Raw genomic sequence first — 13405 nt, 5'->3', positions numbered from 1 at the left:
TTTAAAAAATGTTTTTATTGATTTTAGAGAGAGAGGATAGAGAGAAGAAACATCATCTACTGGCTGTCTCCTGCATGGCCCCTCCTGGGGATTGAGCTCACAACCCATGCATGTGCCTTGACTGGGAATCGAACCCTCAACCTTTTGGTGTGCAGGATGAGTCTTCAATTAACTGAGCCTTCTGGCCAGGGCTGAGATGAGGTTTTTTTTTTTTTTTTTTTTTTTTTTTAAATTACAGTAAAGTGTCTTTTCAATTCTTGTTCTCTACGTTTCTCCAAAGAAATACACATTTTTAAAAAACCAAACGCTATTTCTGTATTCAATAAGGTGGCTATATGTTTACTTTGAAAATGTTAATGCACTACTTTTAAAATAGTAGATTCCCAAATATTAAACCTCTCTACATACCTGAAGTAATCGCCATATTATCATGCTGTTAAAGCTCTATGGCACTGTTCTCTGATAATATTTGATCTGTGATTTATGTGTTTTACAGGTGACATTAATCTATAGTCCTATTATGTTATCTTTACGATTGATTTTTTTCTCTTACGTAAATAAAAAGGCATCTGGGGAAAGTGACTGGTCAGGCTCATGTTGCTGACTGAGCAGTAATCATCAGTCCGTGTTTAGGAAACGAGGTGGTAACAGTCTTTGTAAACAACTTCTCACCCACTCCACTCTTCTTGCTCATCTCTGCATGATCTTAACCTTTGGAACAAGCCAATTGCCAATAAGAACAGCTCTCTGTTCTTCACGGAGCAGTTAATTTCTCTATAGGGGGCTTTATCAGTCCATATATAGCAGCACAATATTGTTTCAAAGACAACTGAGGCTCCTAAGGTTTAAAATCCACTTTTGGTGACTCAATGGACTCCAAGTTAAGTATAATTAAAAAAAAAATTTTTTTTTTTATTGATTTTTTTTTTTTTTTTTTTTTTTTTCCCCAGAGAGAAAGGGAGAAGGATAGTTCGGTGGGTTGCTTCTCCTTTTTCCTAGTCCCACATGGAAAGGGAGAAGAACAGGTTCCTGAGTGGAGGAGCTGGGGATTAAGAAATAAAGAGACAAGAGGCAGAAATAGATCCAAGAGCAGGGTGCCCGGTGGAAGCTGTCACTCTGATAGAGGGACAGTCAACACCCACCACAGACAACACAGCGCATTTATTGATTTCCGGGGGGGCGGTGTGTGTGTGTGTGTGTGTGTGTGTGTGTGTGTGTTTAAGGTCAAAGAAGTTTTGGGTGTGCCCAGGTCCTATTCATTCCCTCATTCCTGGGATTTAGCATATCAAGACCTGGGTAAGTCAAGGTCCTATTCCTTCCTCATTCCAAGCACAGGGATAAAGATAAGAAATCAGTACTGATTTCCGGGGGACGCCCATGCCAGTCACCTCTGACTCAGCTGACATTAATTTAAAGGTCATCCATGTGCATTCCCAAAGGGCCCTCTACGCAGGGGTCCTCAAACTTTTTAAAGTGGGGGCCAGATCACGGTCCCTCAGAGAGCTGGAGGGCCGGACTATATGAACTACTAATTCCTACTGTAACACCTCGGCTGCGCTCACTGCCCAAAAAACCTGGTGGGCCGGATCAGACTCCTCTGCGGGCCGCATGTGGCCCGGGGGCCGTAGTTTGAAGACCCCTGCAGGATAGAGAGTTAGTAACATCGATGAGAGAGAAACATTGATCAACTGCCTCCTGCACACTCCCCACTGGGTATGTGCCCGCAACCAAGGTACATGCCCTTGACCGGAATCGAACCTGGGACCCTTAAGTCCACAGGCCGATGCTCTATTCACTGAACCAAACCGGTTAGGGCTAAGTATAATTTTTAAAACTAAGATCTCCATTTAACTGGGCGTACTTTCAGGCTCAGCATTCACCTTGCCCTCACATGGGTCCCGAGCTTCTCTACACTGGAGTAAGTTTAGGAATGTAAATAAATAAGTAGACGTATGTTAGCTTTTTATTAGAAACAATTGTGGACTTGCAGGGAAGTTGCAAAGGCAGTTAGAGAGTTCCTGTATGCCCTCCCCTAGTTTCTCCTGCTAACATCTTACATAACCCGGAGCATTCTCAAAGCTAAGACATTAACATCGGCACAAGATGCTTAACTCAGCGACTAGTTTTGCTTGGATTTCACTAATTTTTTCCCCCCTTTCATGCCCCTTTATACTTCTCCAGTATCAAACTAGCATACCACTTTGTGTTTGGTCCTTGTTTGGTACAGTATTGGCAGCTCTGAAGAATACAGGTTAGGTTACTTTAAAGCTAATGAATAATTTATACATGACAGTATTTGATGGCTGGCTCTTTTTCTGCAGCTTCGAGGTTTTTCAGTTTTTTTATTTTAAGGGTTCTTTGGTCACCAAGAATCCTTATAAAGATTTGTTTGCTATTAATTCTAACTTTTTATAATATTTGGCTTTTATTCTCAGCTAGCATCTCATTAAACTTACAGGATGTAGATCAGAGGTCAACCAACTACTGTTCAGGGTCCCAATCTTACATTACATTACTTACCAGCTAACTTCGTAAATAAAGTTTTATTAGGCCTCAGCTCTGCCCACTCATTTACGTAGAGCCTAAGATCTTTCACTCTGTGATGGTGCTGAGTAGCTGCAACAGTGACTGTACAGCCCACAAACTCTAAAATAGTTCCTCTTGTCTCTTTACGGAAAAAGTCTGCTGGCCCTGCTATAGGTATGTGGAAAGAACTATGGCCTTTGGAAAGTAATTGATGCAATATATTAACGGTGCAGTGCTAGTAACTAGAGTACAGGACGAGTATGAATTCTGCCTGTACTGTGAGGCGACCTCACACGAAGTGTTTTACTTTCTTGAATCTCAGTCTCCTTATCTGTAAAGAGGGAATATCATCCTCTAGTCTGCAGGCTGGATCAGTGTATGCTCTCAATAAATAGTGACTATTACTTTTACTTTTATTAATAATAAAACACGCCGAAACCGGTTTGGCTCAGTGGTAGAGCATTAGTCTGCGGACTGAAGGGTCCCAGGTTCGATTCCGGTCAGGGGCATGTGCATTGGTTGAGGGCACATCCCCGGTGGGGGGTGTGCAACAGGCAGCTGATTGATGGTTCTCTCTCATCGATGTTTCTAGTTCTCTATCCCTCTCTCCTCCTCTCTGTAAAAGATCAATAAAATATATTAAAAAAAATAATAAAACATGTTAGCTCTGGCCAATGTGGCTCAGTTGGTTGAGCACTGTCCTGTGAACCGAAAGGTCGAAGGTTCGATTCCCGGTCAGAGCACTTACCTGGGTTGCGGGATTGATTCCTGGTTGGGGTATGTGTGGGAGGCAACGAATCCATGTTTCTCTCTCTCTCTCCCCCCCTCCCTTTTTAGCCTTCTAAAAAAAAAAAAACCAATAAAAACATATTTTAAAATAATAATAGAATAAAACATTTTAATCCTTCCAATTGTTTCATAATGCCTTCAACATCTTTGTATGTTCATGTTGGTTTCTAGTCCATTCACTACTGTTTTCAAGCCCAAACCACTACTTCTTCTTCTTTAAAAAAAAAATAAAATATATGTTTATTGATTTCAGAGAGGGAGAGGAAGAGAGAGACAGAAACATCAATGATGAGAGAATCATTGATCAGCTGCCTCACGTACGCACCCTACTGAGGATCGACCCCACACCCCGAGCATGTCCTCTTAACTGGAACTGAACCCAGGACCTTTCAGTCTGCAGGCCGACACTCTATCCACTGAGCCAAGCCAGCTAGGGCAAATCAAATCACTACTTCTAAGCGTGATCCTTTCTTCTACCAGGCGTCTTCAAACTTTTTAAAGTGGGGGCCAGATCACGGTCCCTCAGAGAGCTGGAGGGCCGGACTATATGAACTACTAATTCCTACTGTAACACCTCGGCTGCGCTCACTGCCCAAAAAACCTGGCAGGCCGGATCAGACTCCTCTGCGGGCTGCATGTGGCCCGCGGGCCGTAGTTTGAAGACGCCTGTTACTGTGAACTGTTCGAAGTTCTGACTGTTATCCCGAATAAAACTCAGTGTGAGAATAGGGCCTGAAAGTTCATCACTGTGACACCTCAAAGGGAGGGGATGTGCTGTCTCCAGAATGCTCAGCTGCACTGCTCTGCTTCCTCTTCACTGGAACTTTTTTTTTTTTTTTTTTTAATATATTTTATTGATTTTTTACAGAGAGGAAGGAAGAGGAATAGAGAGTTAGAAACACTGATCAGTGCTTCCTGCACACCCTGTACTGGGGATGTGCCCACAACCAAGGTACATGCGCTTGACCAGAATCGAACCTGGGACCCTGCAGTCTGCAGGCCAACTCTCTATCCACTGAGCCAAACCGGTTTCGGCATCACTGGAACTTTCACAGAACACGTGGCCGTCCGTGCATTTGGCTCAGGATGGAGAGTGGGATGCTGAGAGGCAGGGTTCTCATGAACCTTGAGAAACACACACGTTCCCTCTCTCAAACACCATACTGGTTCCAGTTCACAGGAGCCAACAGCGTTTCTCCAATATGCAGAAACAACATCGTATGTGTTATTTAACCCTTTAGGCTGATCCTATAATTTTCCTAATCTTCCTTTAAAAACACACTCCTTCCAGAATGAACCCATGACAAGTCCACGGAGTAGCACACACCAAATGGACGGAAAGCGAATGTCTACACAGCCTCTGAGATCCACAGCAGACAGTATGTGGAGTAAACAGATCAAAACGATCTTTTCTAAATGCCACGCTCTGGGCACGTCCAACAGTTTTGTCAACATTTCCGTGGATGGGTGTACTTCTGAAGGAAGCAATCCCTACTCCCCTACATACACATGCAGGACATGTGCGAGTACAATTGGACGCCATCATCAGGGCTCGCAATTAGCTCTGCGTAAACGATGAGACTCACGTAGCCGCCGATCCTGTGGTCACTGCCGGTGACAGATGAAGCTCATAAAGAAATGTTCTTCCTGTGGCAGCTGAGCCAAACGGTCTCCTCTGGCTCCTACAGATGTGATTTATTTGCATAATTCCTTTCCTCTTTATTCCTCTTTTAATAGCCAAAGAAACAATGTGTTCTGTCTAAGTGCTCTGGTATGCGTGTCTGGGTAACAGTTCCAGTCTCAATGTTTCCTGAGAGGAAGTAATTCAGAGTGTGTTATCTAAACAACTCTAATAGGTCTAATCCAGGAAACGATCAGGGTTTTACTATGCACAATACCATTCAGAAGGAACAGCCCACAGTCGAGCAACATTGCAAAAACACTGATGTAAAGTTTCTCCCCCTCCCGCCCCCCTGGCTATAGGCAATCTGTTCTCTACAAATAGTTGTTCTAAAGATCAGCTATATCACAGAGGTTAAAATTTCAGCTCTTGGAGAAAAAAATTAGGACTGATCTGATTGATGTGTAAATTAAATAGAGAATATTAGCACATTGCTCCCCAAACTTCAAATGGTATAACTCGTTCCTTTGGGAAAATGGCAGAAAACGAGAAAGCCCATGAAGAGTTCAGTAAATGTCAATCTCGAGTGTCTTAAAAACAAAAACACAACCCCACAGGAAATGGGGAAGGGATGGCAAGTACAGCGGCGATGATCTAATTAGTGATGCGCACCAGAGGCCTAAGATCTCCGATGGCATAAAGAGCGCCCGTCTGCCTTCAGACACTGAAACAATTAACCTCACAACTGTACCCAGTTTACCATCCGGAATGAATCTTAAAAATAAATGACATCTGACTCATCATAAGAAAGACTGAACATAAAAAGTAAAAACGAGCTACCTCTAGATTCATTCACTTTTAATTTTTAAAATTCATTCGTATACAGCAAAGTTCAGGTTGCATAGCAAATGGTAGTTTCCGATCTCTATGTGACTACAGTCCTGCACCATATAAAGAAGTTTCAGGCAATGGTGGATGCCATGTATGACGGTAAATGGCATACATGATGGTGGATGGCATGTTTATGACAGTGGATGGCATGTTTATGACGGTGGATGGCATGTATGACAGTGGATGGCATGTATGACAGTGGATGGCATATATAACGGTTAATGGCATATATGATGGTGGATGGAATGTATTACGGTAAATGGCATAGATAATAGTGGATGGCATGTATGATGGTGGATGACATGTATGAGGTGGATGGCATGTATGAGGTGGATGGCATGTATGATGGTGGATGGCATGTTTGACGGTGGACCACAGATTATGACGGAGCTAAAAAATCCCTCTTGCCTCGTGACCTCATCACTTTTGTATCTTCCTAGCGCAACACATGGCTCAGGTGATTTTGGCGAGGCTGGTGTAACAAACCGCCTGCACTGCAGTTATATAAAATTACAGCATGTACACTATGTATGGTACATCCTTCTCGGTAAGGACAATAAATGACTATGTTACGGGTTTTTACTATGCTAGAGATTTTTAATTAAACATCCATTTACTATAGTTTTTATTGCTCTTGCCACCTCTCTCGATTACATCATTTCCCGTGTGCTTGACTTAGTCTCGTGCTGCTTGGTACAGTAACCTGCTATAGGCTACCCCATCTAGGTCTGTGTAAGTCCCCCCTCCGATGTTCGCACGACCACGAATCACCAAGTGACGCGTTTCTGAGACCCACAGGCATCCTTGTCGGGCGTTAAGTGGGTCCCGCTGCAGAGCCGAGAACGAGGCGCTGAGCCCACAGGCCTGAGCGGGGGCTGCGGGCTCAGGGGAAAAACCTTGAAGGACTGCCTCGCTCAGCGTGCTTGCTCCTCATCTCATCACAATTCTGTCCACGTGGTGGCTAGCTTCCAGCCCACAGTGGGACGGGAGTAAAAATTAAAACTAGAAACACAGACGGCCGAGGCAAGTATCCCAACAAACACCAGAGGCAACCACCAAAAACACTCCAACGAGGCCGCAGAACACCACCCGCAGAAAGGCAGAGTCTCAGGAGGCGAGAAGAAGGTTCACACGAGGTTCAAATACTTCTCTCCAAGATGGCAGGGAGTTGCAGTTCGTTTTAAGAAACCGAACGGAAATGACAGTCACTTTGGACGGGGTTTTTGTTCAGATTTACAGCCACCCCCGAGCTGGCGGTCCGGAATGACTCAGGCTCCAAGGCTCCAGGGGTGGCAGAGGATGCGAACCAGCCCGGACCTTTCCAAACTCACAGGGACCCCGCCTCTCGGGCCTCAGGATAACCTCCCTCTGCCAGGAGGGTCCTTTCATGAACGTCGAGGGACAGATTTTAAACTGGGACGATGGTTATGACTATACTCTTAAAACAACAAAACAAAGAAGTCCCCAGAGAGCAATCCATGCTTCAGCACCATTCTTTTTTCTAAATATATATATATATATATATATATATATATATATATATATATATATTTTATTGATTTTTTTACAGATGAAGGGAGAGGAGAGAGAGTTAGAAACATTGACGAGAGAGAAACATCGATCAGCTGCTTCCTGCACATCTCCTACTGGGGATGTGCCTGCAACCAAGGCACATGCCCTTGACCGGAATCGAACCTGGGACCCTTGAGTCCACATGCCGACACTCTACCACTGAGCCAAACTGGTCAAGGCCTGCACCATCCTTCTGTATTACTTTACAGGGCGACAGCCGGTGGCCGCAGAGAAGAGGCTGCGAGGGAGCTGTGTTTGCCTTTGGAAGACAAACAGGACCACAGAAGCGGCGGCAGAGAGCAAAGCCGTGACAAGAGCAGAACCACAAGCCAATGGAGGCCTCTCAGTAATGTGTTTTCAAGGCCTCGTCTGATGTTTGCTCTGTGGAAAGGAGTCAAGAAATGGGACATATGTTTAATTTGTTAACTGCTATTGGTAGGGAAACAGGACACAGTCTGACTAGTTGGCCGAAGGGGAAAGGGCGTGATTCCTTCAGCTCTGAAGGGGAACTAATGTGTTAAGTGAAAAGGCACACGGATGGCCTCAAGTCCACAGCTGGGGGGCGGGGAGGAGGCTGGTTCCCAGTAACTCGGATGCCTTGGGGAAAAAGTCCTCCAACTCAGCAACATGAATTCTATTCTACTTTAGAACTTTGGCGTACATTTTCAGTAACACATGCCCGCCCCTTCAGCGTCTCTTTAACCATGCGAGAACCCACCTCCAGTCTTGTTTCTCTGTGAATACTGGTTAATATTCCAGGTGAATGTTTTATAGCAGTATTTTTGAAGGGGTTCATTCTGACACAAGTTCATCTAATCAGAAACTACACTGATGCCAATAGGGACGAAACATCAAGTTAACTTGTAGGATCTTATTTTTAAAATATTGGTATGATACTCGGGTATGAAATAAGGTGTACAAATCTGCACGTTTAACAGTCATAAAAGCCGCCAACTCCTGTGTATCAGAAATACCAAAACAAGGATCTGGCTAGGTAACAATGATTGAAAACATTTACTTAGATGGACAACAAACTAGGTGTGCAAGCTCTTGTGTCAACGTGAAAGGGTGTTCCGGTCTCAATCCCAAGCCTTATCACAAACCCACAGGGAGGGAGAGGAGAGGGGGCTGGGTGGAGTCAGACGACCTGGCTGGGCTGCTAAGTAGCTTTGTGGCTTCTTGTGACTCAGTGAAGCCAGCTAACATCTGTTTCCTGGTGTTCATGTTTGTCAAAAGAAGTAGGACGAGGGAACGAGGAAGGCCTCCAATTTAATGATTATAAACACTCAATGTCTGTAAACTTCCACCCTGCTGATTATTGATATGTTAACATTTTACTCTCTAAAAACATTTTTATTGGTTTCAGAGAGGAAGGGAGAAGGAGAGAAGGATAGAGACATCAATGATGAGAGAGAATCATGGATTGGCTGACCAGCTCCTTCCTACACGCCCCATACTGGGGATGGAGTCTGAAACCTGGGCACGTGCTCTGACGGGGAATCGCACCGTGACCTCCTGGTTCATAGGTCAATGCTGAGCCACTGAGCCACGCTGACTGGGCTTATCACTTTACTCTTGATCACGTGTCTCAGGGTTGAGAAGCCCAGCTATCATGGATGCTGTCTGAATCCTGTATGATGCTTTTCCTATTAACAAAGACAAGCCTGACACCCTTACCGCTCATGCCACTCAAGGGCAGCTCTGCTGCTGGGCACTGACACCCCCGCCAAAAGCAGATGCCGAAGCCGGGAATCGGGGACAGAGACGCAGGTGACAGGGCTGACAGCTCAGCGCCCGTCCCAGGCCACGTGGGAATGTTTCCCAAGAGGCCTGTGCTGGCTGGAGGGTGACCTTTCCCCCCACGGAGACCATGCAAACTCGCTCCTGTGCCCCTGGGGATCTATCGCCACCAGAACAGCGGCAAGCGGGGGCCTCAGGAGCTGCATTGGAAAGAGCAACGTGGTCACGTCCAGATCAGGGTGTTGGGGTTCCCCGAGTTTGAGAGCCGTCACTGTCATGCAGGAGGTCTGGGGCGCCCGCAGTGGAGTCACTGCCACTCACCACTTCTAGAAAGCTGCACGTGGTCCAGTGTGGACCCACAGGCTGCCCTCCCCGCCTCCCTCCACCAATGTCACCAAAAAGGCAAGCTTAAATGAAGACTTCATTTGTTAGCCATCATTCTGATGGCAGGAAAAGACGGGTGGGAAAGTGTCTCATCATGGCCAGGCTGAGTTTGAAAAAGGCTGGAAGACATGTGAAATAATTCACTCCGTCCTGGTGTAAGAAGTCTCCACTTGAGGTGGAGGGGTATTCCTGAAACCTTAACAGCAAGGAACAGATACGCTATTCTTCATACGAAGACGCTGGCTATAAAGCACTACATAGAGAGAAAGTGGGTAATTTTTTGAGAATGGGAGACTGACTTAGGATGGTTTTATGCTCTATATCAGGGGTAGGTAAGCGTTTTCATACAGGGCCAGATAGTAGGTATTTTATTTGTTTATTTTAAAACATATTTTATTGATTTTTTATAGAGAGGAAGGGAGAGGAATAGAGAATTAGAAACATCAATGAGAGAGAAACATTGATCAGCTGCCTCCTGCACACTCCCTACCGGGGATGTGTCCGCAACCAAGGTACATGCCCTTGACCGAAATCGAACCTGGGACCTTTCAGTCCACAGCCCGATGCTCCATACACTGAGCCAAACCGGTTAGGGTGATAGTAGTAATTTTAGGCTTTGGTCCATAGATAGACGCTCAACCACTGAGCCACGCTGGCCAGGCTCATGTTTCAATTCTAAATCTTTCATTTTAAAATCCATGAAATCTTTTCAGAAAAGGGTTTAAAATTACTAGCTTTCCTTTCTAAATGATTTTCTTTCCCATTTAGGTAATTCTAAGTGTAAGTTCTAAGGGGACATTTAAATCATATCAAGGCACGAATGGAATAGGATTTGATTAACTTCTGGCCAACTCTTGGTAAGATTAAAAATGAATGTGTTCTCACAGATCTTCAATGTATATGAATACAAATGTCTTGAATACAAGTTGACTGGGCCACGCAAAATCTCAGTGGTGCTAATAATACAAGTAGAGAAAGCAGACCACAGCTGCTGTGTTTTAGAGCTGGGAGAGAGAATGGCTTAGCTTAGTCAACGAAACGGACAGAACCACGCCTCCACAAAGGAGGCTGTCGTGAGCGCTTCCCTCTTTCCTGAGAAGTGAGGGTTCTCACCCGAAGAGACCGCTGTGTGTTTGGGCTAAGATCCCGTGCATCAGCCTGTCTGTCACAGACAGCGAATTGCTAAGAAAACCACATCTTGCCCTCTAAACCTCGACATGTTCAGAGGATGAGACTCAGTCGGACTTTGTCGCTGAAATGGGGTCCAATAGAAACTCTTGGGGGTGTGAACACTGTCTAAGAAGTCTTAGTGTCATGGAATGCCATGCTGCTAAGGAAAAGGAAAAGGATCTGTAGCGATTCGGTAGAACCTCATTGCCGGCATGGCTTCTCTGGTTAGTCCTTTTCCAAATGCAAAATGAATGCAGAGCCGTAAACACCACTTAGCCTTTCTCTGATGAGCAAGGACCAGTCAATTCCCGCTGGCAACATCCTATACACTAATCCCCCCCGTGTGTCCTGATACAGGCGGTCTCTGAAAAATGGAAGGACATATGCCGATCCCAGGCTGAGCTATGAAGTCTCTCTCTTTAAATAAGTGAATGGTAGTAGGTCCTTCATGATCCTTTTACAAAAATATTGTTATTGAAATCAGAGAGAAAGAGAGACAGAGAAACATATCAATGAGAGAGAATCACTGATCGGCTGCCTCCTGCACACCCCTCACTGGGGATCGAGCCCACAACCAGGGCCTGTGCCCTGACCGGGAATCAAACTGTGACCTTCTGGTTCATAGCTCAAGGCTCAACCACTGAGCCAGGCTGGCCGGGGTCTTTCTATGCCTTTTACCAGATCCTACAAGTGGACCATCACCTTAGAGGAGATCTGGCCAAACAACTATTACACATTGGGGAATACAGTCCAAACGAGAGAAAGACCACTTTTGATCTGCCTTAACAGTTTAGCAAAAGACAGGGCTAATGAAGCGTCGTTCGTTACCCGTCTGGGCATCTGGTCAGCTACAGCAAACGCAATGCTTAAGAGACCAGTGCTGGCCACTGACTCCTCAGAGGACAAGGGCCCCGCACAGGGAGACGGCCTTTTCCTGCGAGGCCCCGATGGGCACACAATGGCCTGAGAGCTGAGCTGCTCCAGGGAGGATAAATATCGGGTTCTTCCAGAGCTACCTTCACGTTGAACGTGATCTCCTCCATGACGTACACGCGCTCAGGGAAGGCCTTGGCCACCTCCTCCACGCTGTTGAAATACTGCACGGGCTCCTTTATGTCCCGGTCTTGCTCCAGCAGCTTGAACTGGCCTGAAACACATGGTAAACAGAAGAGAGGTGAGATGGTGCCGGGGGGGCTGCTGTCCCTGGGGCCGTGGCATCCCCCTTCCCCACTTCCCGCTCTTCTTGTCTAAGGCTTCTGATCATTATCATAAAAACAACAACAACAAAACAACAACAAAAGACCATGGCAGGTTTTCTTAAACACCGGCTGAAGAACGAGCACAGAACGCGTACTTTCTTCTTTGCTTACGACTCAAGAGTTGGTTACCAGAGGACCGACGTCAAACTGAACGGATGCTCCCTTGTAATCAATCTGGCCTCCCGGTAAAAACTTGCTCTATTGTCGCTCACTTTGCCTGTCACGGGAAGTCGTGTAGTCCTCTCGGGGTGATAACCCAGGCACAATATATGCTGAAACCAAGGCCGGGTGGCTCAGGGGGCTAATTTTTTAGATGAGTATTCCAAAAATCCACAGGTAGCACCGCCTCATCCTGTGGCCCCTCAGCTCTCCCAGGTTTCCTCGGATTCAGCGCCACGCGGGCGATGTGGGGATCCCCCAGCTGCGGTAACCAGGGATCTGCTGGGGGTGGGCACGAAGCCTGTGCACAGGGAGGCTGGCGGGGTGCAGGGGCTGCGCCTCCTTCTAATGAACAAGCCACTTGGCACCTGCAGCAAGTGGCTTCCTTCATTCTATTTAAAAAAAAATATTTTAAAAATTGATTTCAGAGGGGAAGGGAGAAGAAGAGAGATGGAAACATCCATGATGAGAGAGAATCATCGATCGGCTGCCTCCTACATGACCCTGACTGGGGGGTCGAGACCACAACGCGAGCATGTGCCCTGACCGGGAACCAAACCGTGACCTCCTGGTTCTTAGGTGGAAGCTCAACCCCTGAGACACACGGGCTGGGCTGCCGGTGACTTATACTGTGCAGGGGGCTGGCAAACTTCCTCTGTAAATAGTTTAGGTTTCGCGGGCGACGTAGTCTCTGTCCCAACTACTCCGTTCGGTTAGCTCGCGAAAGCTGCCGCTGGCGATACGTAAACAAGGCAGACCCGCTGCGCACCGGGTCAAACGCTATTTACAAACACAGGCAGGAGGTCGGCCCGCACCCTCTGCTGCCCTGCCCCTTGGAAGCAGTGCACAGGTCAGATGACAGTGGGGACAAGCAGGCAGACGTCAGAAGTGAAGACGGCCAGGCCTATGGGCCAACACCCCCGAACAGTTCTGCCGAGGTCTCTCGTAAGGCCCTTGAGACCACGAACCAAGCCGACCCTGTTTACCCGAGAACGGAAGTTTCCGCTTTGGTGGGAGTCTGACATCACGTGTGCCTCTAACGGGTGGACTTTACGAGGAGAACAACGCAAACCACCGGCTGCCACGAACGCCCACCTTCTCGCCCCACCGTTTACAAGACCAATGTTCTAGGTCCTTGCCCCGAGACCCTCTTCTTCTGCCAAAGACCACGCCCTCTCAGGGGAGCCCACGCGAGGTGCTCTGGGAGGGATGCTGAGCTCCCGTGCCACCCTCTTCTCCGTGGCTGCTGCGGCCTGGACGTCTCAGCAACGTCCATCCAACCTCGGGGACCCTC

The 13405-nt window shown here is 46.7% G+C and overlaps 1 protein-coding gene across 2 annotated transcripts in view; it reads right to left on the bottom strand.

The window, feature by feature from the left end:
• The window catches only part of GAREM1 (GRB2 associated regulator of MAPK1 subtype 1), a 138155-nt gene that overhangs the window by 18398 nt on the left and 106352 nt on the right, over positions 1 to 13405 (bottom strand). For both annotated transcript variants that reach the window (XM_036417641.2, XM_036417640.2), the window contains exon 3: positions 11710 to 11840. In XM_036417641.2, the coding sequence (XP_036273534.1) occupies positions 11710 to 11840 (131 nt within the window). The remainder of the gene's footprint in view (positions 1 to 11709; positions 11841 to 13405) is intronic.

This window comes from Pipistrellus kuhlii, unplaced genomic scaffold (genome assembly GCF_014108245.1).
Source record: "Pipistrellus kuhlii isolate mPipKuh1 unplaced genomic scaffold, mPipKuh1.p scaffold_m20_p_6, whole genome shotgun sequence".
NCBI classification, from domain to species: domain Eukaryota; kingdom Metazoa; phylum Chordata; class Mammalia; order Chiroptera; family Vespertilionidae; genus Pipistrellus; species Pipistrellus kuhlii.
This window is presented reverse-complemented; position numbering and strand designations above follow the sequence as displayed.